This window comes from Atheta coriaria, unplaced genomic scaffold (genome assembly GCF_025399875.1).
Source record: "Atheta coriaria isolate IRGN ID8LTWV9N9 unplaced genomic scaffold, Caltech_Dcor_3.1 hic_scaffold_7_pilon, whole genome shotgun sequence".
Lineage (NCBI taxonomy): Eukaryota > Metazoa > Arthropoda > Insecta > Coleoptera > Staphylinidae > Dalotia > Dalotia coriaria.
In genome coordinates, this window is record NW_027045449.1 from 9306585 (window position 1) to 9330120 (window position 23536).

At 38.3% G+C, this 23536-nt stretch overlaps 11 protein-coding genes across 12 annotated transcripts; 7 read left to right on the top strand and 4 right to left on the bottom strand.

Annotated features, from left to right (window-relative positions):
• Nucleotides 1-290: 290 nt before the first annotated feature.
• On the bottom strand, nt 291-2898 carry Tpr2 (Tetratricopeptide repeat protein 2). The gene is made up of 3 exons (XM_065307961.1): nt 2758-2898; nt 1238-2251; nt 291-1171 (listed from the first exon to the last, which is right to left on the bottom strand). The coding sequence occupies exons 1-3, from the start codon at nt 2829-2831 to the stop codon at nt 763-765; spliced, it is 1497 nt and encodes a 498-aa protein (XP_065164033.1). The 5' UTR covers nt 2832-2898; the 3' UTR covers nt 291-762.
• A 63-nt stretch (nt 2899-2961) lies between these two features.
• LOC135796081 (uncharacterized) lies at nt 2962-3913 on the top strand. Its single transcript, XM_065307971.1, has 3 exons — nt 2962-3202; nt 3320-3549; nt 3601-3913. Exons 1-3 carry the CDS (start codon nt 2962-2964, stop codon nt 3838-3840), a joined length of 711 nt encoding a protein of 236 aa, XP_065164043.1. The 3' UTR covers nt 3841-3913.
• Nucleotides 3914-3971: 58 nt separating this feature from the next.
• On the top strand, nt 3972-5432 carry RnrS (ribonucleoside-diphosphate reductase subunit M2). Its single transcript, XM_065307966.1, has 2 exons — nt 3972-4116; nt 4169-5432. The coding sequence occupies exon 2, from the start codon at nt 4177-4179 to the stop codon at nt 5278-5280; it is 1104 nt and encodes a 367-aa protein (XP_065164038.1). The 5' UTR covers nt 3972-4116; nt 4169-4176; the 3' UTR covers nt 5281-5432.
• Nucleotides 5433-5490: 58 nt separating this feature from the next.
• Nucleotides 5491-7715, top strand: LOC135796074 (cytochrome P450 302a1, mitochondrial-like). The gene is made up of 8 exons (XM_065307962.1): nt 5491-5783; nt 5836-6073; nt 6135-6331; nt 6396-6600; nt 6665-6818; nt 6880-7128; nt 7186-7392; nt 7455-7715. The coding sequence occupies exons 1-8, from the start codon at nt 5684-5686 to the stop codon at nt 7563-7565; spliced, it is 1461 nt and encodes a 486-aa protein (XP_065164034.1). The 5' UTR covers nt 5491-5683; the 3' UTR covers nt 7566-7715.
• An 82-nt stretch (nt 7716-7797) lies between these two features.
• NijA (Ninjurin A) lies at nt 7798-9200 on the top strand. Its single transcript, XM_065307967.1, has 2 exons — nt 7798-8655; nt 8769-9200. Exons 1-2 carry the CDS (start codon nt 7813-7815, stop codon nt 9006-9008), a joined length of 1083 nt encoding a protein of 360 aa, XP_065164039.1. The 5' UTR covers nt 7798-7812; the 3' UTR covers nt 9009-9200.
• On the bottom strand, nt 9190-11109 carry Vsp37A (Vacuolar protein sorting 37A). 2 transcript variants are annotated; one of them, XM_065307970.1, is made up of 4 exons: nt 10971-11109; nt 10242-10431; nt 10057-10177; nt 9190-9987 (listed from the first exon to the last, which is right to left on the bottom strand). In XM_065307970.1, exons 1-4 carry the CDS (start codon nt 10976-10978, stop codon nt 9374-9376), a joined length of 933 nt encoding a protein of 310 aa, XP_065164042.1. In that variant the 5' UTR covers nt 10979-11109; the 3' UTR covers nt 9190-9373. The 2 variants fall into 2 exon arrangements, with proteins under 2 accessions (XP_065164042.1, XP_065164041.1); XM_065307969.1 differs by lacking the exon at nt 10971-11109 and adding an exon at nt 10488-10629.
• PIG-V (phosphatidylinositol glycan anchor biosynthesis class V) lies at nt 10886-13480 on the top strand. The gene is made up of 2 exons (XM_065307963.1): nt 10886-11871; nt 13363-13480. Exons 1-2 carry the CDS (start codon nt 10886-10888, stop codon nt 13388-13390), a joined length of 1014 nt encoding a protein of 337 aa, XP_065164035.1. The 3' UTR covers nt 13391-13480.
• LOC135796079 (queuosine 5'-phosphate N-glycosylase/hydrolase) lies at nt 12284-13413 on the bottom strand. Its single transcript, XM_065307968.1, has 2 exons — nt 13273-13413; nt 12284-13212 (listed from the first exon to the last, which is right to left on the bottom strand). The coding sequence occupies exons 1-2, from the start codon at nt 13378-13380 to the stop codon at nt 12313-12315; spliced, it is 1008 nt and encodes a 335-aa protein (XP_065164040.1). The 5' UTR covers nt 13381-13413; the 3' UTR covers nt 12284-12312.
• Nucleotides 13481-13663: 183 nt separating the features above from the next.
• CngB (Cyclic nucleotide-gated ion channel subunit B) lies at nt 13664-16758 on the bottom strand. The gene is made up of 4 exons (XM_065307960.1): nt 16555-16758; nt 16280-16449; nt 15140-15671; nt 13664-15085 (listed from the first exon to the last, which is right to left on the bottom strand). Exons 1-4 carry the CDS (start codon nt 16582-16584, stop codon nt 13772-13774), a joined length of 2046 nt encoding a protein of 681 aa, XP_065164032.1. The 5' UTR covers nt 16585-16758; the 3' UTR covers nt 13664-13771.
• A 337-nt stretch (nt 16759-17095) lies between these two features.
• On the top strand, nt 17096-18646 carry LOC135796076 (dnaJ homolog subfamily A member 2-like). The gene is made up of 2 exons (XM_065307965.1): nt 17096-17262; nt 17412-18646. Exons 1-2 carry the CDS (start codon nt 17194-17196, stop codon nt 18552-18554), a joined length of 1212 nt encoding a protein of 403 aa, XP_065164037.1. The 5' UTR covers nt 17096-17193; the 3' UTR covers nt 18555-18646.
• Nucleotides 18647-21113: 2467 nt separating this feature from the next.
• On the top strand, nt 21114-22507 carry Pus7 (pseudouridine synthase 7). The gene is made up of 3 exons (XM_065307237.1): nt 21114-21320; nt 21374-21777; nt 21834-22507. The coding sequence occupies exons 1-3, from the start codon at nt 21114-21116 to the stop codon at nt 22354-22356; spliced, it is 1134 nt and encodes a 377-aa protein (XP_065163309.1). The 3' UTR covers nt 22357-22507.
• Nucleotides 22508-23536: the final 1029 nt, after the last annotated feature.

Sequence of the window (23536 nt, forward strand, 5' to 3'; positions counted from 1 at the left end):
TACGACCCACCTGTGGAATTTGCAGCAAAAACAGTTTGCAGGCGCGCGTGATGAATGTTTCTCGGTGCACTGCTCACTTTATTATGCAATAAGTAATAAAATGAGTGATTTGTACAATTTACAAAACGACCTGCATAAATTGCAAAGCAGTCCCAAGCTGGTGATGATGACTGCTGGATTTCGCCATTTCCTTGCTTCATTTGGGAACTAATTTGAAGATCAAATTATGAATATATTAATTTAGTGACACATGTTTAAGTGAAGGGTAGCGGGATAACCCGAATTCATAATTTCACAACAAACAAAAAAAGTTATACTATTATAAAAAAGTTATACATTTTAAATAAACTTGAAGCGTGAAGAAAATACAAAATTCAATCCCCATGGCGCCATCTAACCGCACATTACTGGAACCAATCTGCTAAAGGAAAATTTTAATTCTCGGAAAAAACTGTATTTTCAAAAGAAATCGAAGAAAAACCAACAACAAAAATCGAGAGTATATCAACAAAATCATAATTTGCTCTTAAGAATACATTATCACTACCGTTACGCTGTCAATGAATGTTCATATGCAACCAGAGTAAACTTAAAGCAGCGAGGATGTCAATGCCACAAATTAACGAGAAATTTATGATTGGGGGAGTCGAAAAGAGTTAGGGGGATATTTCACGTCCCGGTGGTGGTGCGCTGATCAAGACTGGAATGTAGTCTTATCATTCTGACAGCGACCCGCGCCGAATTCCTCCGTCATTTGCATACCTACGAAAACTGGAAGGTAAAGGCGCCCGGGAAGCCATTGTTCTCACCGCCAAAGGCAAACTCAGGGCCACCATGCCCGCCAGTGTAAAACGCCTGGAACATTTGTCCCGGATCAAAATCGGCGTGCATTCCGTCCATCTCGTCCATGTCTTGCCCACTATCATAACGCGCTTTCTTTTTCGGATCCGAAAGAATGCTGTATGCTTCACCAAGCTCTTTAAACTTCTTTTCCTGATCCTTCTTTTCTTGATCCGAAGCGCTTGCATGACGATCAGGATGATGAATGAGAGCGCGCTTTCGGTATGCTTTTTTAATTTCGTCATCGCTTGCGGAGCGCTCCACACCGAGAATTTTATAGTAGTCTTTACGCTTAGAGCGCTTGAGAGCAAATTTGGCATCTTGTAATAATCTAAAATAACACAAACGTATGTTAATTATAAATAAAACATCAATTTTTTAAATAAATATACACTACCTCTTATTTTCTCTGCTCTTGTCCATTTTACATAATGTTTCGTAATCCTTAACGGCCTCTTCGTATTCTTCTACATCCATATAGAGTCTCGCCCGTTTCATAATAGCCTTCACGTATTTACTATCAAGTTGCAACGCCGAAGTGCAGTCGGCGATAGCTTCCCGGTTCTTTCCCTGCTTTCCTAACGCTACCGCGCGATTAAAGTATAACTTGGCGTTGGTCTTCTTATTCAATGGGTCAATCTGTAATGCTTGTGAGTACAAATCGCAAGCGTCCTTGATGCGGTTCTGTTTGTATGCCTCATTACCCTCTTCTTTGGTCTTCTTCAATTGTTTGGCGCGTTTGTAAATTGCTTTCGCCTTTTCGTGATCAGGGGCGAGACGAAGTACGTGGATGAAATGATTGAATGCTTGGTCAATATTATCGTCGTAGTACAAGCAAACGCCGCGTACGTAAATAGCGTCTGCGTTGGTTTTATCAAAGTGCAGGACACCGTTGACAAGCTCGCTCGCCTCATCGTAGCGTCCCAGGAAGGCAAGACACTCCGCCTTGCACACCTTGTATCTTGCACAAGTCGGAGCGTGGTCCAGACATCTATCCATGCAGAAAACAATCTTTCGGTAGTCCTTGGTTTCATATGCTTTGGCTGTGGCAGTTTCATACTGCTTGAGTGTTTCGACTTGCTTGATTTCTGTTGCGATTGATGGATCGATTACCTTCTCTTGAATGCAAGCGATAGCGGATTCTGCGGTCATTACATCGCCCAGGGCAATTGCGCATTTCAATATCCGGATGTATCCCTTTTCGTAGGAGGGATCCAAAAGAACTGCTTTGCGTGCATCGTCCAGAGACTCTCTGTACTTGCTCAGCATTAGATAACATGCTGAACGATTGCCGTAATACGCAGCGGTTGTTGGACACAAGTCAATTGCTTCGGCATAGAATCCTAGCGCGGATTTGTAGTCCTTCAATTTGTATTTTTGATTACCGCTTTCCTTTTTCAACTCAGCCAGCCTGTTGAGTAGAAATAAAACGGTATGAAGGTACGATTATTTTAGGACAACTTACGAGTGACCGAAATTATTGTCTCCATTCAAGTACATTTCAAATGACATGCAAACAAAGAACAAAACAATAATTTTGACAACCTACTTGATTTTTGATATATTATTCTACATTTTACTATGACAAATAACACTATTAAATTAAGCAAATTATCGCAATTTCCACTGAATAAAAATCATGTTTTGATAAATATTATTTTTTTTGCAAGATACAGTATATCAACTATATTAATGTAAGAGCAATTCTATAACACCAAACTTTTGTTAATTTACCTGAGGTCAACAAAATACTTAAAATCTAGAACAAGCTTTGTCAGCTTTAGACCGGAATACTGCACTTATGTCAGAGTACAATCAATCGACACACAGAAAAACACTAGCACCAGATTACAAACAAATTCGGCATTGAAGTGAAGTTAAGTATGAAAGGAATTGATTTATTGCAGGTTCACTTACTCTTCGGGCGTTTTCTCTGGTAACAACCCCATATTATCGCACTCCATGGAATGATCGTCTACCAGGTCCACCATCTTGCCTTCCAAGGTCGCCTTGTTGACGTCAGAGTTGTCGCGCCAATTTTAAAATGTCTGTTTAGGCAACCCACTTATCACACCAAATCAAACTGACAAATATTATCCTTTTCTACTGCGATTTAATCCAATGGAATCTTTAAATGTTCTTGCAAGACACGTGAATGAATGTGAAGTACGTCGTGAAAAGTACACCCTTCCTGATTTAGTCAACGCACATGTGCAACAAAATCAATCTTACATTTATCCAGCACTGAGAGAACCACCGATTTTTACTGAGCCGTTGGAATGCACTTGGGCGTTTATGCAGCAGGACGAAGTCGAGGTTTTGTTGAAGATGAAAAATTTCGGTTCAGTGAAAGCAGCTATTGGTAAGATTTAAAAAGAAAATGTGAGAGTGGATGACAAATAATTTGAAACACTACGACATGTTGCGCAACAATTATTTCTATTGTGACACGTATAAATTAAATAAATGTACTTTGTAGAAACGAAGTTGAGTCGTAAATATCCGAAGGCGTTACCGAAAATAATAGCCGTTGAACTTTTATATGGAGGTTTTAAATTCGCCAAAACTTTAAATTATAAAGAAGAGCAAGTAGGCGCGTTGTTATCAATGCTTTACATGACTCACCGATATTTTAACAGCTCCCACCGAACGACAGCCGAAGATATTTACTGGGTTTTCAAAGAACTTTTGTGCTATCACAGCCTTGATGTGAGTGTTGTAGTTTACAGAACAACGGTTATATAATTTGATTGTTTCTAGTTTGCGCCCAGTCATAAAAAAGTATTCGCACCCGAAGAAGCTCAAATTGTTTTAGGTTATTTTTGCAAAATATTTTTGCGCCATTTGCCCATTATAAGATTACTGGGTTTACCGAATTTCGAATTAGCGATCAACACGTATATCCCGCCTTTTCCTGTTTTTAAAAAGAAGAAAGAAAAACTTCAAGAGGACGCGAAGAAAAGCAATTTGAAAGAAATGGCACAACAAAAGAATAAATAAACTCTGAAGAGACATTGTATAGTGTAAAGAGTAGTGGTAAAAGACTCACGAAATATATTAAAAATTTACTTATTGTTTTTGACATGATTTCGAATTTCACCTATTGGTCCTAGTTATATTTATTCGTAACAGTTGGTAGTAGAAGTTTGACAAGTTTTCTTCCCGCGCTTTTCAACTACCTTATACCTTATTTTACGTTTGTCGGTTTAACGGTTGGAAAATTTTGCGCCATTTCACATTACGGCTTTGATCGTGCTACTGCCAACAACAGGGAAGGTAACCGTTACATTAAATGTTTATAAAGCCATACTAATTAGTAAATTGCAAGTTTCCAAGATGTCTCTATTCAAAGAAAACAAAGAAAATGTTTCATCTAACGTGCTGTCCGAGAAAATTATCAACACAGATAACTTGAGTATTAAATCGCTAGTACTATCCACGTCGCCGCCCTCTAAGGAGAAATTCGATCCGGAAATAGAGCCGCTACTGAAAGAAAACCCGCGCCGCTTTGTTATCTTTCCCATACAGTATCCAGACATTTGGGCCAAGTACAAGGAAGCTGAAGCATCTTTTTGGACAACTGAAGAAGTAGACTTATCGAAGGATACAGCCGACTGGGAGAAGTTAACTGCCGACGAGCGTCATTTCATTTCACACGTGCTCGCCTTCTTTGCCGCCTCCGATGGCATCGTTAATGAAAATCTCGTGGAAAGGTTCAGTCAGGAAGTACAGGTTACTGAGGCCAGATGCTTTTATGGCTTCCAGATTGCAATTGAAAACGTTCATTCTGAGATGTACAGCATGTTGATTGAGACCTATATTGCTGATGAGAAAGAGAAAGAGTTTTTATTCAATGCTGTTGAGACTTTACCTTGTGTAACCAAAAAAGCCAACTGGGCACTGAACTGGATCAGTAGCAAAGAGGCAACTTTTGGTGAACGAATCGTTGCTTTTGCAGCCGTTGAAGGCATTTTCTTCTCTGGATCATTCGCGTCTATCTTCTGGTTGAAGAAGCGCGGTTTGATGCCCGGTCTAACATTTTCAAACGAGTTGATTTCCCGCGATGAAGGACTACACTGCGATTTTGCTTGCTTGATGTTCTCACATTTGGTACAGAAACCTTCTAAGGAGCGCGTGACGAGTATCATTCGTGAGGCAGTGAAGATCGAGCAGGAGTTCTTAACCGATGCTCTGCCGGTTAGTTTGATTGGAATGAACTGCAAACTGATGTGTCAATACATCGAATTTGTTGCGGACCGCTTGCTGGGTGAGCTTCAATGTGACAAAATTTACAATGCGACCAATCCATTTGATTTTATGACGATTATTTCGACCGATGGAAAAACGAACTTCTTTGAGAAGAAAGTCGGCGAGTACCAGAAGGCCGGAGTAATGAATAATGTATCCGATAATGATTTTACTTTCGGCGCTGATTTTTAATTGAATCTCCTATTTTACTCTTTTACCATGCTTAATTTTAGTGATATTTTTATTACATTGTAACTCAAAGCTTTTAATTACTATTTACATCATTTAACGTAAGATAATAAATTAATATGTATTACGACATATAATAAATAATTCTACTTTAAGATACGCTTTCAGAACTTTTTGTATGGTTTGCGTTATGTTTAAAACAGCATGTGTTTGGAATACGACAGTTGAGTTAGATTAGCGTGTATGTCGACTAAAAAACATGCGCGGTCAGCTTAACTGATGCACCATCAACAAAAACAGCTGACGCAAAGATGTAACATTTACTAAAGTCGTTACACTACAAATCCACCTCAGCAGGTAGTACAATTCATGGTAGAATAGTAGTACAATAGTAGTACTTAGTACAATGAGGCACTTAAGCAGCAGTATTAAACCTTTTGCTGATATTCCTGGTCCTAAATCATTGCCTTTTATTGGTACACTATACAAATATCTACCAATAATTGGTGAGTAACTCATTACATTCTACTTACTTGTTACTTATTTTCTTATTTTTAGGACCATATAGTTTTGATAAGTTGCACATTAATGGATTAAAGAAACTCAACAAATATGGCCCAATTGTTAAGGAGGAAATTGTTCCTGGAGTCAATATTGTGTGGTTGTTTAAACCAGAGGATATTGAAACCATGTTCAGATATGAGGGCAAGTATCCACAGCGTAGAAGTCACTTAGCTTTAGAAAAGTACAGACTTGATAGACCTACTGTTTATAATACTGGTGGCCTTTTACCTACGTAAGATTTACAATAGCTCACTTTCCCAGCAACTAATTGATACAATCTTGAAACTTTTAAGTAATGGTGAAACATGGTACAAGTTGAGAAAAGTATTTCAAAAAGGTCTGAGTAGTCCAGTTGCTGTGCAACATTTTATAAAACCATCTGATGATGTTATCCAAGAATGGTTTGAAAGATTAGATCATATTCATTCGAAGAAACCACAACCCAAAAACTACGATTATCTACCCGAATTAGCACGACTATTTCTAGAAAGTAAGTTTATTTAATCCACTACACTATAAGCAATCATTTTCTACTGTTTAATGTTCAATTTTAGTAACTGGTCTATCAGCACTAGATTTACGCTTGAATAGCTTTTCTCGTGATGAATTACATTCCAGCTCACGTTCTTCCAAGTTGATGAAAGCCGCGCTGACCACAAATAGTTGCATATTGAAAACAGACAACGGTCCTCAACTATGGAGGAAATTTGAAACGCCTCTGTACCGAAAATTAAAACATGCGCAGAATTTTATGGAAGAGTAAGGATATTTAACTTTTGTCATACTCTTACAACTCATATATACTGAATAATTGATATTTTAGTACCGCAATTGACTTATTGTCGCTAAAAATGTCCCTGTTTGATGAAACTAAGCATCAAACTACTTTGTTAGAAAACTACCTCGCGTCGCCTGAATTGGATTTCAAGGACATCATCGGGATGGTTTGTGACATTCTGTTGGCAGGAATAGACACCGTAAATTTAATAACTAAAAATTTATAAAATGAGTGTTTTGTATAATGTTTCCATCTTCTAGACGACTTACACAACAAGTTTCTTGTTGTACAACATCGCAAAAAATCCTCACGTACAAAATATAATCTATGATGAATCTCTTAAATTGCTCCCAACGCCATCATCACCTGTCACAATCGAAGTATTAAACAATGCATTTTACACGAAAGCCGTACTTAAAGAAAGTTTGCGATTACGGCCGATTTCTATCGGTATAGGACGTATCTTACAGGAAAAAGGAGTGTTTTCAAACTACGAAGTTCCGGAAGGGGTATTTTTTGTAATTACTTATAGTTTGAACTACTACATTTAATTCTTGTTTTATTAGACTGTGGTAGTAAGTCAGAATCAAGTCTCATGTCGTCTCAACGAGAATTTTCCAGTTGCGCACGAGTTTAAACCGGAAAGGTGGATGAAAGATCATGCATTGTACAAACCCTCACATCCATTTCTTTTAATTCCCTTTGGGCATGGACCGAGATCGTGCATTGCGCGAAGATTGGCTGAACAGAGCATGCAAATATTGATTTTAAAGGTTTGATAGCAAACAATACCCAAAATGTCACATGATACATATAGTTAATTAAATAATTACAGTTAATAAGGAATTACAAGGTCAGGTGGGTCGGGGATAAGCTGGATTCCAAGTCGGTGTTGATCAACCAACCAGATGGACCAATTAATTTACAGTTTGAAAAGAGGATATGAATTTTATGATATGAATCAATTAAATGATTAATCTTGTAGGGAATTCCCTTAATGTTAATACCCCATGAATCATCTCAATAAAAAGTTTCATGTTTTGTTTCCGTATCTGAATAATGTTTGTTAATTTAAATAAAAGTGATTGGTGTAGTATTTGCTTTATTTGTTATATTTAGCTTGGTTCGCGAAAGTTTAAGTTTACCGTGTTGACTAATGAGTTTTGGAAGACACCGCGACTACGTCATGCATAATGAGTGAATTCCACAGTTGCGCGAATTGTAAACCAAGCAAATTAACTTACCAGTTACTGCTGTGGACAGTCAAGGTCTCGATTATTCATACAACCGACCGATTTTCCAACATTCGCCTACATACCTACGTAGTGTTTAAAACCGGCTTAGTACAACAGTCGCTACTGTTCTGCGGTTCGGTTCGGTCCCAAAACTCGCAGGACAACATCCGAATTTATAGCTCCAAGACACTTGAAAGCTTGAAGTCTTTCAGTATGAATCCAGCTGCTTCGCGCGACAACACGTCTTCGTGGATTGATCGGCATCATTCATTAGAACGCACAGAGAAAAGTCCTTTAATCGAAATGTCCACACAATCAGAAGCTGTGCCTCCGACTGCGAAGATTTCGGAGATCGATGACCTCGACAATGACCGCGAAGTTTTAAACAAACCACGACCCGGTGTTGACGACGGATTCTTCGACAACGCGCCCACGCTGCCTGGATCCCACAAACCACCAACAAGCGAACATGGTGAATCCAACCCATCGCATCACCCAAAATTACCATACCCGGACGAATTTGATGGCAGATACGCGCCGAGACACCCACACCCCACAGCGCCATTCCCACACGCACCGGGGTTCGGCCCCGATGCAGAAAACGGGTTTTCAATCTTGGATCTGGAAAGCATTCCAGATGTAAACCAATACCAACACAAGAAAACTCTGGCGCAAGGAATGATGGACCTTGCACTATTTTCCGCAAACGCAAATCAACTGCGATACGTGCTTGAAAGCTTTGATCGACATCCGTATTATTATCCCAGTGTCATACTGATTTCGCTTAGTATTCTATTACAAGTAAGTACAGAACATAATTGCGCATTGGTTTAATTATAAATCACATTGACCGGAAACATTAAAAGATAACTTTTGACCACAATATTTAATATACAATGCGTTTGTTTGTTTAGGTCGCCATTGGTTTGGGTTTGATTCTCAACTCGCGCTACAATGTGAAGAACGATAAAGAGATCTGCATCGCTAACCGCATCAATAATTACACAGTTATTGGGATTTTTCTGGTCACGGCTGTGAATGTGTTTGTTTCCGCTTTTGGCGTTGCAAACGCGCCTGGTCCTCGATTTCTACCACAGCCACCACCACCAGTAGGACCAATTATTCCCGTTCAACCCGTGTTACCTCCGACATGAAGCATAATGTACACTTTATAAATACTCACAATAAGTGCTTTAAACCAAATTATTCGCGTTGCAAATATTGACATATTGTTATCAATTGCACATAATTAATACCAACGGAAATATTTAACAAACAACCGCAAATTGATTAAGTTCCATGCATTTTTGGATATAAACAATAAAGAACTGATACTTTTAATGTAACTCGTCAATTCTTCATTTATTTTGTTGTTTTCTATAAATCATTTACCCGAAACTATCGCCATTATATTCATACATTGATCACAAAAGCAAGTACGCGAAAATAAATCACAATCGGATTCATAAATAAGTATCAGTAGTGTGGGTGTAGGGGGGTAACAAAAATAAACAAACGCTCAGAAGCCGGCGCGCTCCAGATTCTCCAACTGTTGCGACAGCTTCTCCTCCTTGGTTTTACGCGCCTGCGCGAGGCTCCGCGATTGAATATACTCGACCACAAACTTCTCCACGTCCATCTGCCCCTGCAAAAACTGCTCCGCGATGGCCTCACTCCTTACGTTCGCCTCTTCGGCGGCGAACTGAAGTTTGTTCTTTATATTTTTAGGTGAATATTTCTCGGATATTGTCTGATAAGCCATGTTCAGTCTTTCGGTTTCGAACGCCAGCTTCGTCACTTCTTCAATGCGCGTATTAATATCTTTCTTTAGATCCTCCAGCAGTGGCTGCTTGCTGAGGTTGGAATCCGCCAATTCTTCGATTTGCAGAATTAAGTCGTCTATTATCTTATTGGTTTCTTTGTTTTGCGGTAAGTTTTCAAGGAAGTCTTCTTGGCGCTCGACGCTTTCGTTTAATTGTTTTAATTCGTCGTTGCTCATTGCACTGAGTTCGGGGAATGCCGCCGATTGGTAGCTGCTCGCCGGAGTATTACTTGTTGTTGTTGTTGTTGTCGGATAGTTATGATTAAAATAATTTGGACTAGCTCTACCCATTATATCAACATCTGGTTGTACTACAATAGATATAACACACACACATTTTAGACTGTTCCACATATTAATTGATAATGTTTGAGTTATACTTCGATTTGTAATGGATGGTGAGGTTGATAAACTACATGACTCTTGTAAAGGAGGTGGTGTCCTCTCAAATTCCCTGATGATTGCCTGCACTACCCTGCCAAGGTCTGAATGAACAGTAAACTGCAATAATTGTGATAAAATTGATGAGATTAGCAATCTACCCAAAAGAGAGCAAATATCATACATTGATTAAACCTGGAGCACCTGTAACTTCCCCATCTCCAGCCACCCACTGGTGGAAAACAATTGGTTTTATTTTGATGAATGGTTTATCTTTGGGGAATTCATTTGACAGTGATACACTTAAGACTAGGTCATTACTGCCTGATTTGAATAATACTTGATACTCTTGCCCTTCTTGGATTTCAATTACACTAGAACAAAGGTGATTAAAGCTTTAGTTTTTATGACACTTTGCAATTACACTTACTTATCATTGAATACTTTGAGTGTGTTTATTTGCCTCCAGCGTGTGTCCGGTTCAGTGCGATAAATTCTCGATAACATTACATTTGATAGAATTTCACTAAACTACCAGGGAGTGTTGAGAAAAGACACGCATCAATAAAAATAATGATCTTTAAATGATCATCAAATCAACCACAAACGAACGAAAACGACGAACTAGATGAACTAATTCAAGGTTAGGTAGTTTGATGACAATGTATCGAGGGCGGCAACTTGCGTCACATCTTTCTCGCAAGTAATCCAGACAAGGCAAATTCCACAAGAATTAAGAGAAAATGATTGAAAACCTAATAGCAAAATAGTAATGCACGTATCTAATGTGTTATACTAACAATTAATTTATATTTTTTAGATAAAACCATGATAACTAAAAATTTATTGGTCATTGCAGTTCAATTGCGATTATTGGTCATTGCTTTGCAATATGTAGCCAATTATTTAATACCTGATCATGATGCTAAAGTATTTGTCTATCCGCGACCGTTGGAAGTTCAGAAGACATTATGGGATGACATAGTCTTGAATGTTTTGGGTGGCTTAACACAATGGGATGGACAACACTTCATGCACATTGCACTTTATGGATACACTTATGAGAATTCATTGGCATTCTTCCCATTGCTGCCATATACTGTACAGTATTTAGCTAAGTTACTACACCTTCCATTTTTAACTTTTGAGTCACAAATACTGCTCACATTTGTCCTTTTTAATTTTGTTATGTTTTTACTCAGTGCTTGTATTTTATACAAATTAACTGAGTCTTGGTTTGGTACACACAGAGCTCACATTGCAACACTACTATTTTGTATCAATCCAGCCACAATATTTTTTTCTGCAGCTTATACTGAATGTTTATTTGCATTTCTAACATTTGCTTTGATATACTGCAGCTGGAAAATGCATTTTGATACATTTTTAGTATCTGCCAAGTGGTTATTCCTTAGTTGTCTATTGATTGCATTGAGTACATTAACAAGATCCAATGGTTTACTTAATCTAGGTTTTCTTATGTATTTTTTTGTGAGAAATTTGAGAAACAGTTTAGTTCACAGTACACAACCACATTTATGTATAAAACTGCTGAAATTATCATGCAATCTAGTTGTTTTAGCTATGTCTATCATCATCTGTGTAGCACCATTTGTTTTTCTTCAGTTTTATCATCATTCTAATTTTTGTTTTGACAATTTTGTTAATTTGCCTCAAGAAGTAGTCAACCATGCAGTCACTAATGGCTACAGATTAACTGGACAGTATTACAATCAATCTTGGTGCGATTTTAATTACATACCACTGCCCTATTCATACGTTCAAGAATATTACTGGAATGTTGGCTTTTTAAGGTATTACGAACTAAAACAATTGCCAAACTTCTTGTTAGCAATGCCTGTTATTTATATTACATTGAGTGAGTGCATTGCTTTTCTCTATCATAACAATGAATATTTAATTCATTTGGGAATATTCAAAACTATCCACGCTAGTTATTTCAGTAAGGTCGACGAGAAAAAGAAAGTGGTGCATAAACGTACAGAAGAAGATTCCAAAGACTTTTTATTTGTATGCGTGGTGCACGCGTTTCTGTTGTGCATGTTTTGTATTTTCATTGTGCACATACAAGTCACAACGAGAATGTTGTTTTCGGCGAATCCAGCAATTTACTGGTTCTGCACCAATAAGAACAAAACATTCATGAAATTGTATTGTTTCGCATATTATTTTATTGGAATTGTTATGTTTTGTAACTTCCTTCCCTGGACTTGAAAATGGTTTATTAAATAAATTTAATAGTAAACACAATAAGTTTTATGGAATGGTAACTTTTTCTGTAGAATTTGCTTAGCATGTTGCCTTCTGTAGTCCCATAAGAAATGATCCAGCAAGATTCCATTGGCTTTTTTGCCTTCAGGTAAAATCTTGTTTACATAATCCTTTATCAATTCAACGGCATGAATGGAACAACCTCGAATCTCGACCTCCATTTCATCCCCATTTGGCAGTGTTTCAGTCTGTTTTAGCCTCTGTAGTAAATCGTCTGTGTATTCAAACACACCAAAATCTAGCAATGATTGAGGTACCCGGTAGTCAGCAAACATGGTAATCTCATCAATATCAACAAACTCTCCTACATCTTTTCCCTTATGACAGGCCCAAATATCACCAACTAAAATTTGCGCCCTTTTATAGATAGCAATATTCTTTCCCTTATAGACTGCTTCATCTCTAAAGCATGGAAAGTTTTGGACAATAAGTTGTAGAAGTTTAACAGCACTTTTCTCCGCCTGCTTTACAACATTATCAAAACTGCCATCAAACTTTTCGAATAAAATGCTGCCAACTTCATGCAAAGATGTAATCCTTTCTTCAAACAATGGTATCTTTACTTGATTATCACTCCGAAATAGGGATTCCGCCTGTTGATGGGTGATGGTGGAGTAGAATTTAGGATTGAGAATATCAACCTTTTCTTTCATGGCTCTGTTAATGGCTGCACATAGTGCAAAATACCCAGTGTATCCATCTACAGTCCAACCCTCTTCATGTTCTCTGGACCAGAAACAGAAATTAAGCGTATCCACAACAAAAAGCCAATCCTGGGCCCATGCATCTGTAGATTTGGGATGAATTGCTGCCTGGCTAAAGAGGTCCACTGATAATTCACCAGAATTTATCTTGGTAACAACCTGAAATTCTAATGTTAGCCATGTTGCTTTTAACAACTTTAGTAATTTTTCGTTTTTTACCTCATCACCCAGCCTTTTGATGCCAGCATATTTTATTTGCACATACTTTGCATTGTCAGCAATGTATTTACCACTTTCTCTTGGTTTCAGGATTTCCAGTTTGGACATGGTATATTAACAAAATTAAATCAATGTAGAAACTGTTCAAATATTAGGTAGACAGATCTTGTTGCCAAGGTATGGTTGGAACAGAAATTATCAGTTTGTTCACGGTGTGTATTCAATTTTTGACTGTACATTGCCGGTTTGCCGGAGATAACTGCAGATTAAGCAAGGTTATGGTGGTAAAATTTTGACTTTTTAAAAATTGATTGTTCAAACAACACTTTGGAATACGTCCATGATTTTAGATTGATAACTTTATTTTATACCGACTACAATAATAATACTGTTTCCCATAAAAATATTTTATTTTCATCTAAACAACCATTTTTTCGTCCGCTATTCATGTTTAATTTGTGAAATATATCTCGTTATACCTTTTTCGTTAACACAACATTTAACTCATAGATCTATGAACAGTAACTTTTGTTTCAAAAGTACTGCGATCTTCAGCACTGCCAAGATCTCTCACCGAAGGCAAACTCCTGCGATTATTATCTTTCTTTGCTGTTCGTGGTCTGCCCCTCGACCCATATCGCAGTAATCGATGCGTGGAAGAATCCTCCGGCATGACTTGCATAACTGTATTCAACAATTTCGCGTGTGGCTGTTGCGGTTGCGGATTGTTGATGACAATCAACGCTTCTTTCTTGCGTTCGAGCGCTTCGTTCTTCTTCATGAGCGCTTTAGCTTTGCGATTTAGCAGTTCTTGAGCTTCAGGATAATGCGACAATGCTGCATTGAGATCTGATTTGCTCAGGACGAATAAGTTCGAAAACCCGTGCGAGCGGACATCGGCGGTGCGGCGAGTCATTCCTTCAATTCCCAGCAAACTAATCTCGCCAAATACTGAACCCTCGGTGAGCGTTGCTAAAACTTCATCACCTTCTTTACTCATCACTTGTACCTGCCCAGACTGAATGATGTACATCTCTTTACCAACATCTCCACGCTTGCAGATAGTGTCGCAAGGTAGATAGATTACACTGCGCAGTTGCAGAACGAGCTCACGTAACAAGGCTTCGTCACAATCAGAAAAGAGCTTCACTTTTGAGAGGATCTCAATGTATACATTGATTGCTATATCGGTTTTCATTTTGTGCGGGAGACAATCCATTATGTTATTTTCGTCTAAGGTATGTTGTGTTTCCCATGTGTAATTAAACCAAGACTGGACACGCTTTTGCATCTCTTGCGGTAGATTCAACCGCCGCATGTATTCCAAAGTTTCATCCACTAGCTTTCGATATTCTGTCTGCGACCGAGTCGCTGTTGCAATAATGTCCCGAATTTGGCCGATTAGCAAAGCAAACACAAACACGCCCATCAACCACGAGAATGTCATGAATATAAATTCAATTTCCTGCGTTGGTTTCGGATTTTTTCCGATGGAAGTTGCCGTTTTTGTTGCAAAGTAGAAACATTTGATGTACGCGTTCCCCACGCCATTGAAAACAAAATTATTTGTCCCGATGCCTTCCCAGGCAGAAAACGCATAGTATGCGCAGGCATTCAAGTGTATCAAATACATCATATACAACAGGGTACGAGCAATGCGAATAATATGCGGGGAGGCAATCAATTTATCGACCAAATCAAAGAAGGCCCAGAAAGTGTGCATTTTGAAGAATCGAGGAAAGCGCAACAAGATTGCTTCCGGTCCAAATACAAAATACAACAAATCCAGCGGAAGTAAGGCCAATATATCCAGCTAAAAAACAAATCCTATGTTAGATTTACTGCTGATGAATGTTTGTTCTCTTACTTTAAAATTTCGCTGTCGCATGTAATTCTGCTTGGTGAAGTTAATGTCCTTCATCCAAAACCCTTCGCTGAGGAACATAATTCTCGGCTGAATCACCAGCATATCTACGAGGTAAATCAGATCCGCTAGATAGTCGAAAAACATCCATGCGATCCGATTATGGCGGTTTTGATATGGAAAAGTGCTGCGTAGTGGGATGACCCACATGTTGTATACCACTGCCAGCGCGGCAATTGAGATCCAAATCACATAGATGGTCCCTTGTGGGTCTATCACCTTGCTGGCCCATAACTGCCGCATGTAGACCCAGGGATTGCGCGTGGGTTTGCCAATTTCGTCAATTTTCATCGGATAAATGATATTGTCAGTGAGGAACTTGGCTTTAAGCGGTGGAGGGTCTACTGCATCGTGGCTGCTGATCGAGGAGGGCGTTTGTGGCATTTGCATACGCTCACGGGTCGCTTGTGTGCGGTACGTGAATGCATCGACAAGATGACGGATTCTGTCTTGGATGAATTGACGACTATTTCCCCTGGAAATTGTGTTTGATTACTACAGTAATTAATAGAGGGTTGGAACCATTGGTAGGTATACTGAGAGACCCTAAGACCCAAAGAAAAGGTGAGATAAACCTAGAAAGCTGCCACTGCCGTGACGATACCCGCGACTAGCATCTTCCTCACTACTTTTTGCGGATACTGTGGTTCAATAGAGCAGTTGCATGGTTCTAGGTCTCTTTCTCTTCTTTCTTGGGATGTGGTTGGGGGGGTGCAGCCTAACCGCTGGTCTCTAGACTTCCTTTTAGTCAATTTGGGTTGCAATCTGGTTTCAGTTGTAAGAACTTGCAATACATTATATAAAACAAGAAGAATGATTCCTATTTGGTTTTCTTTACTTTACCGTTTCTTTGTTCTACCATTTGTGCTCTAAATATGCGTTACATTTGTTTGTTTTATCGATTTCAATTCCTCACACTACTTTATATTTATGGGGTAGTTTGTTAAGCAATTAAACGTAATTGCTTTGTTGCATGTCAAGTTCATACATCTTAATCTACATTTACATCTGAAGTCATTTCGAATATTACTATTACCAAGCAAAGGTCTGGAAATATTTTTTAAACGTTGTTCTTAAACTCACATGGATCCTGCTGAAGTGGCAGAGGATGCAGATGCATGTTCCTCAATCGGTTTATTTTCTTCATTGTTTCCGTTGACATCACTCTGGTCGCTGATCCAGGATGCATTCGAATTTGCTGATTCTTTTCGGGAGACTTGGTCTAGAGTTAAACGTTCAGGGTACACCATTCTCTACAATATATTTTGAAGAAATAATTATAATAAGCTTTGATATGCTAATATGATTTTCTTAAACGTTGTTTTAGATACAAGGTTAAATATAGTTAATTAATATACCTTATTATTTAGTCGAAATACTTTTTCCATGACGAGGATATCGCACCACTCGTGACCGTTTCATACGGAAAGCGCATTAACTAATGTCCGAAAGCAACACATATCTCCTGACATTATCTATTAACCAAATGGTCTCATCCTCTTATATTATTGGATTGTGTTGCGTCGGCGTCGGCGGTTGTGTCGGGAAAACATAAACGGATCGATACACAGGCGGAAAACTTTATCTTCACCTATTTGAAATGTGTTTATTCGGTTGCATATATTACAAGAATAAGAAGTGGAAACAGCAACTCTACGCACCAATCATATGTATTTTGATTTTCATTAGCAATATTTTTACAAATATTTGCACGCTTAGAAAAAATGACTTTAATTATTCGTGTATAGATATGATTATATAATAATTTTTTTATAAAACATAGCCAAAATGGAATATCTGTGCTGCTTTTTTAAACCGAATTTCAGCTCTTATCTCTGTTCCGTTGTTGTCGTGTAGGGGGCATCTCATAGCTGCATGCTATCTTTACGGACTACGAACGCACGCGCAATTGTATCAGTTGTGGCCTACGGTTGTGGGAGTCGTCCAGGTCCAACGCCTTCTCCGGGATCGTGCCCGCTCTGTTTCCCGGTTGTAAGATGGCCGACAACAAGCTTTATGACATTCTGGAGGTGCCAAGAACAGCAAATGACGGCGACCTGAAGAAAGTAAGTTCGTTTATATATATATATAACTAACGTAACGTTCGGTACTTGCCTGTCATTTAGTCACTTAAGTTTTACTTTCATACAACTATTGCACAATGTTGGTTTGTGTAAACACTGACATGTTGCCCTTATCTTCTCTTTACTTTTAGAGTTATCGCCGCCTTGCCAAGGAGTACCATCCCGATAAGAATCCTGATGCTGGAGATAGATTTAAGGAAATTTCAAATGCCTACGAAGTGCTTTCAGATCCAAGGAAACGTTCCATATATGATAGATATGGGATGAAAGGGGTACAGGATGGAGGGCATGATGGAGGAGGTGTTGGAATGTTTCAGGCTGATGAATTGTTTTCGCATCTCTTTGGTGGAGGACTTTTCGGCGGATTTGGAGGTGGGCCTAGACGTCGACATAGGCCTGAGGACACAGTGTTGTCCTTGGCAGTCACATTAGAAGACTTGTACAATGGAAAGACTGCCCAAGTGCCATTGGACAGGCGCTCATTTTGTTCAGTCTGTCAAGGCAAAGGATGCAAGACTGGTGCAAGAAAGGCGTGCCAGACATGCACCGGCACTGGCTTGGTGTACGTATACAAGGAAATACCGTCTGGCTCGCCACAGAAGCTCAAATCCCGGTGTCCTGAGTGCATGGGTGCCGGTAATTTTATGTGCGAAGACGACAAGTGCACATCCTGCGATGGCCAGGGCGTGCAAATTGAGCACACGTTTGTGGAAGTGCAAATTGACAAGGGAATGACCGCCGATGCCAAGATGTACTTTCGTGGTGATGGAGATCGTACTCCTGGTTATCCTCCGGGAGATGTTATCGTTTTGCTGTCAATGATTTACCATGATGATTTTGCAAGAGATAGGGACAATTTGTCTATTGATCGAACCATCACATTGGTAGAGGCGCTTTGCGGTTTTACGATGGTGATAACCCACCTGGATGGTCGTGAGTTAGTGGTGCGACATCCACCGGGAGTCGTCATTAAACCAGGCGATAAGCGGGTCATTGCTGGCGAGGGCATGCCGGTTCACAAGACTCCCGACCAGAAAGGAAACATGTTCATTGCCTTTGACGTGGAATTTCCGCCTAACAATTTTGCCACGATCGATTTGCTACAGAAACTCGAGGAGTTATTGCCATCACGAGAAGCGTTTGTGATGCCAGAAGGCGAACACGTGGAGGAGGTCGAATTGTTGGAGTTTAAACCAGAACGTAAGCCCAAACGATATTCATCAGACGAGAGCGACGAGGATGGCGGCTCTGGTCTGCAATGCGCGCAACAGTAGTAATTTATTTGTAAATATGTATTTATCACTGTTGTTTGATTAATAGCATCATTTTTTGTATTTTTTGAAAATACACAAAGCAAATTACCAAACCCCGCTTGCAATTATATACCTAAATTAAAGACGACAGAACGAACCTAATTGAAGATATCTTTTGATCTAGATGTAACTATGCAAGAGGGCGAATATTCAAACGACTGCAACCAATTCTGCTTGCACAGACTGGGTGGCTTAAAATAGTTTCCACTACTCACAGACCCGCTACTCCAAATTTTTCAATTTTTGCCTATTTTATTCAATCGCGAATATCTCGTAAACTAAAAGAGATAAATAGGTACAACTCGCAGAGAATATTCTACGGACTAATATCTATAACATACAGTAGTTAAAGCGGATATCTGAAAAATAAAATTTTTTACTTAAAGGTGTAAAATTGCTAAGGGGGTGCTTGATAATTTTTTCGACGATTTTGAAAATCTATATATCTCTTTAAACCAAAGGTGCCAGAGCAAACTAAGCAACGAATCGCTGATTATAGAAGACTGGAAAATTTTGTACCAGATAAAATTTAAAATATAAATATTTCCTACGTTAAAGGGTCGAAAAGGCACTGCTTAAAACTTTGCACTTTTGCCCATTTCATTCAACGGTGAATATCTCGTAAACTAACAGAGATAAATAGTACAACTTCCGCAGAGAATATTCTACGGACTAATATCTATAACATACAGTAGTTAAAGCTGTAAAAATCTAAAACAAAATTTTACTTAAGAAAAATTGCCAAGGGGGTGCTCATTACCTTTTTTCGACAATTTTTGAAAATTCATATCTTTAAACTAAAAGCCAGAGCAAACTAACGAATCGCTGATTATAGAAGACTGGAAAATTTGCACCAGACAAAAATTTTAAAATATAAATATTTCCTACAGTAAAGGGTCTAGCGACCAAAAGCCAGTAAAAGTGAAATTTTTAATTCTTAGTCTATTTATCCAATCGCTAATATCTCAAACTAACAGAGATAAATAGGTGTTAACTCGTGAGAATATTCTACGGACCAATATATCTATAAACATATGCTAAAAGTGGAAATCTGAAAAAATAAAAATTTTTACTTTTAAGAGAAATTAAGTTGGTAAAATATACTTTTTTCAGACGATTTTTGAAAATTCATATCTCTAAACCAAAGTTTACAAAACTAACGAATCGCTGATTATAGAAGACCGAAAATCTCTGTACCAGATAAAAATTTAAAATATATATATTTCCTATTAAAGTAATATCGAAAAGACTAAAAGTAAAGCAAAAAGTGACATTTTTAATGTTTCCGCCCATTTCATTCAAATGCACATTCCCATCCATCAGGATGTGGTGCAAACTCGTAGAGAATATTCTACGACCAATATCTATAAATACATGGTGCAGTTAAAGTAAAAATCTGAAAAATAAAAATTTTTGCTTAAGAAAAATTGGGCTATAAGGCTTTTCTGATACTTTTTCTTCTTTAATACTTTTAGAAAATTCAGCACTCTCAAACCAAAAGTGCCAGAGCAACCAAACGAATCGCTGATTATAGAAGACTGGTACCGTTCTGCATAAAAATATAAAATATATATATGTCGGATACCTCCCAACTACATTAACAACATTCCAATTTCTAAAATTACGCGCCATTTACGCAAAACAAAGTATGTCTTAGGATGTTCGCGAACGAATTGAATCATGTAACGGGATGAGCTGCGCGCGCTCAACGGTGCTCCCCAGAGTGAGTGTCTCATACGATTCGCCTTTCCTTCGAAACCTTCGTTGAATCCCTTCGCGCTTGTCGCTCTTACTGAGACGCGCTAACACCCAGACCACACGATGCAAGTACTGCACCTCCATTAGCTTATTCACCTCTGCGTTCAGATGCATGTCCTTGTTCGTATTCGAATCCGACACGGCTATCTATAACAATATCCGTGCTTCATTCCTGTGTCGTGCGCAAATCTCAGAATCTTGTTCGGTACTAATCACCTCGGCTATTGGTCTCTGACCACATCTCTACATTCTCTCATATGCAATATTACATTTCAATAAAATCACAAAAAAATACGCAAAACTAATTGCCAATGGTTTTCTAAACCCCGCACACCACCGATTTTGCAACATCGCCAAATCACTAGAATTATCACTGGCACTTCACAACCATCACAATGGTTGAAATTTACTCAGCTACCACGCACAAGTAGTTCACAACCAATCACACCAACGATTTCAGGGTCTCATGTCACACAACCACACCAATGGTTGTATAAACTCACTCAACCACTACAATACAGTAGCTCAAAAACCAACGCACTAATGATTAGGTCCCATGTTAATAAATCCACACCAATGGTTGGCAACCTACTCCAACCACTACAATGGTTGGTAGTTCACAACTAATCACACTAATGATTAGGTCCTATGTTAACAACAACCACACCAATGGTTAAGTAAACCTACTTCCAACTACTCAATGTTGCAGGCCTCGCCAACTAATCACACTAATGATTAGGGTCCCATGTTACACAAATTATTATGCTCCAGGCTTGCAGTTTAATTCTAAAACCTAAAGATTATGACAATCCTTTAGCTGAGATTACTCAGGCTAAGAAAATTTATGCAGAGACTCAGAATGCTCAAGATGCATTGCAGAAATTATCATCAAATCAATCCATTGAGTCGAAATTGATTCATGGACTTGCCAAGTTTGGAAAGAATGATTTTGTGAATGCTTTGGAATGTGTAAGTAATAATAATTATAAAACCATCTTAAATTCTGATTTATTTTTGTGTAGATTCCAAGAAATATGCGCCTGATGTATATTCACGCTTTCCAAAGCTTAATTTGGAATCAAGTCGCGTCGAAACGCGTGAAAGACTTTGGTTTGAATCCTGTTGTAGGGGATTTAGTCTATTTGACAGACCAAGAAGAGAATGAATTTCTTTTAGATGATACAAAAGGTCTCAAGGATGACGATGCCCAAATTACTGAAGAAAATGAAAAAGATGAAGACGCAGAAATAAAGAAACAATTAGTTAAAGTTTTAAGTGAAGAAGATTTATCAAATTATACAATTTATGATGTTGTGTTGCCTATGCCCGGATATGACGTTACTTATCCAGAAAACTTGAAGGATTACTACGTGGAACTCTTAGGGAAACATAAACTTGAGCTTGAAATGCCAAAGCAACGTGTCAAGTAGATATTCAGTCTTTTTATTGTAATTATTTATGTTTCTATTGATTTTTTTGTAGATGTTACACCTTGAGTGGTACCTATAGGAAAATTGTTAGTAAACCTGAAGAATTAGCATGGCATACTATCAAATACAACGACCCCATTGATACACTCATACGTTCCGATTTTGAAGAGATACTCGGACACAAAGAACCCGTAAATAACCCTGATGGTAAATTTAAAGGTCTGGTGGTAAGTTTTAAGTTAAAGTCGTCTTCGTATGCTACCATGGTGCTTCGAGAGATATTAAAAATCGACACAGCTACAATAAATCCTTCAAAATTCCAACAAAATACTCCTAAAGTGGATAAGACTGGAAATGATACTGTTGCTGCTGAGGCTGAAGGCAGTTTAATGCAAGATAAGGATAAGTATGACGCGTTTAAAAGATTGATTGAAGGCGATGGTGATGATGATGAGGAGGAAATTGTATGTATGAAGAGACCTGCTGAAGATGTTGAGGTTCCAAGTAAAAAAGCGAAGGTAGATGAGGACAGTGATGATGATACAGGTATAAAAATGCAGCCATCACTGGTTTAACTGAATGCTAAAACACATTTTTGTGTTTTTGTTTGTATAATTAAGTGAAGTTTCTTCTGTGCTTTTGAGTTAATTTATATTTCAGACCTACTGTGTTGTATTCTAGTTTTATTTCACTGGAAGTTTAAAATAATATGTTTTTTAGACGGTTTATGCAGAGCTGGTAATTATAACATTTCCTTATTTGAATATTTTTAAGTTTTATTAATTTTACAAATGAGTTTTTACAGATATTTGCGCCTTTGAGTCATGTTTCTTTGATAATTCGGGTTTGGGTCAGATTATACGATGCTCCTTTATAAAACAGGGTCTTGGTTGCATTTTTGTGTAGTTTTCTCTTAAATATACGCCGTGGAGATAGCGTTTTAACGCTTCGAACACCCTGTTTAGTTTTGTTTCTTTGTAGGGGGCGCGCATGCACACACGCAGTACCGGCGCACGCCGTAGGTGCGCAAGTATGCGCGTGAGTTTGATTATTTATTCTATCCGTCTATCTAGTTAATGTATTCAGTCGTGTTTTGTGCGTGAGGCGAGTGGATTGTTGTTGCTTGTTATCGCCGCGCGTCTGTTTGCATTAACCACTTGTCGCCCTATTAATTCCATCACCATCGTTTGTATATATCACTGATAGGTGAATATTTTGCTGGCTAATGGTCCTTTTCGTGTGAAGTCTTCTCAAACAGTGGGTTTGCAGTTGAGAGGTAAGTGTCGTAATTGAAAATAAATCAGAAAAAAAATCTTGAAAATCGGTAATTTTTGTGTTTTTCGAAAACATGCGATGGAAATTGCTCCGTATCACGCGAACCGTTTCAGATATTCGCATTAGTTTTTCATCGTTAGAAAGCACGAGAGCCATTCTTACCGACGCGCGTCAGCCAACCTAGAAAATTTTATGGCAACACTCTGTGAAAAATTCTTGAAAAATGCAATTCGCGCACAAGGTCGCCGGCAGTCATCGCGTGCCATCCTTGCGCCGACTTTGCGCCGTTCTGAGTGTCAATATTTTATTTTTTAAATAGTTTTAGGATAGTTGCAACAATAATTCCTAAGAATATTATATAAATTAAATAATTATTTAATACTACAATTAAAGTAACAAGTATTTACGTTTTATTTCAAGTAAATCAAAATAAAGATTCAATTTCATTTATTTGTCTGTTTGCAGGCTTATCAACGCATT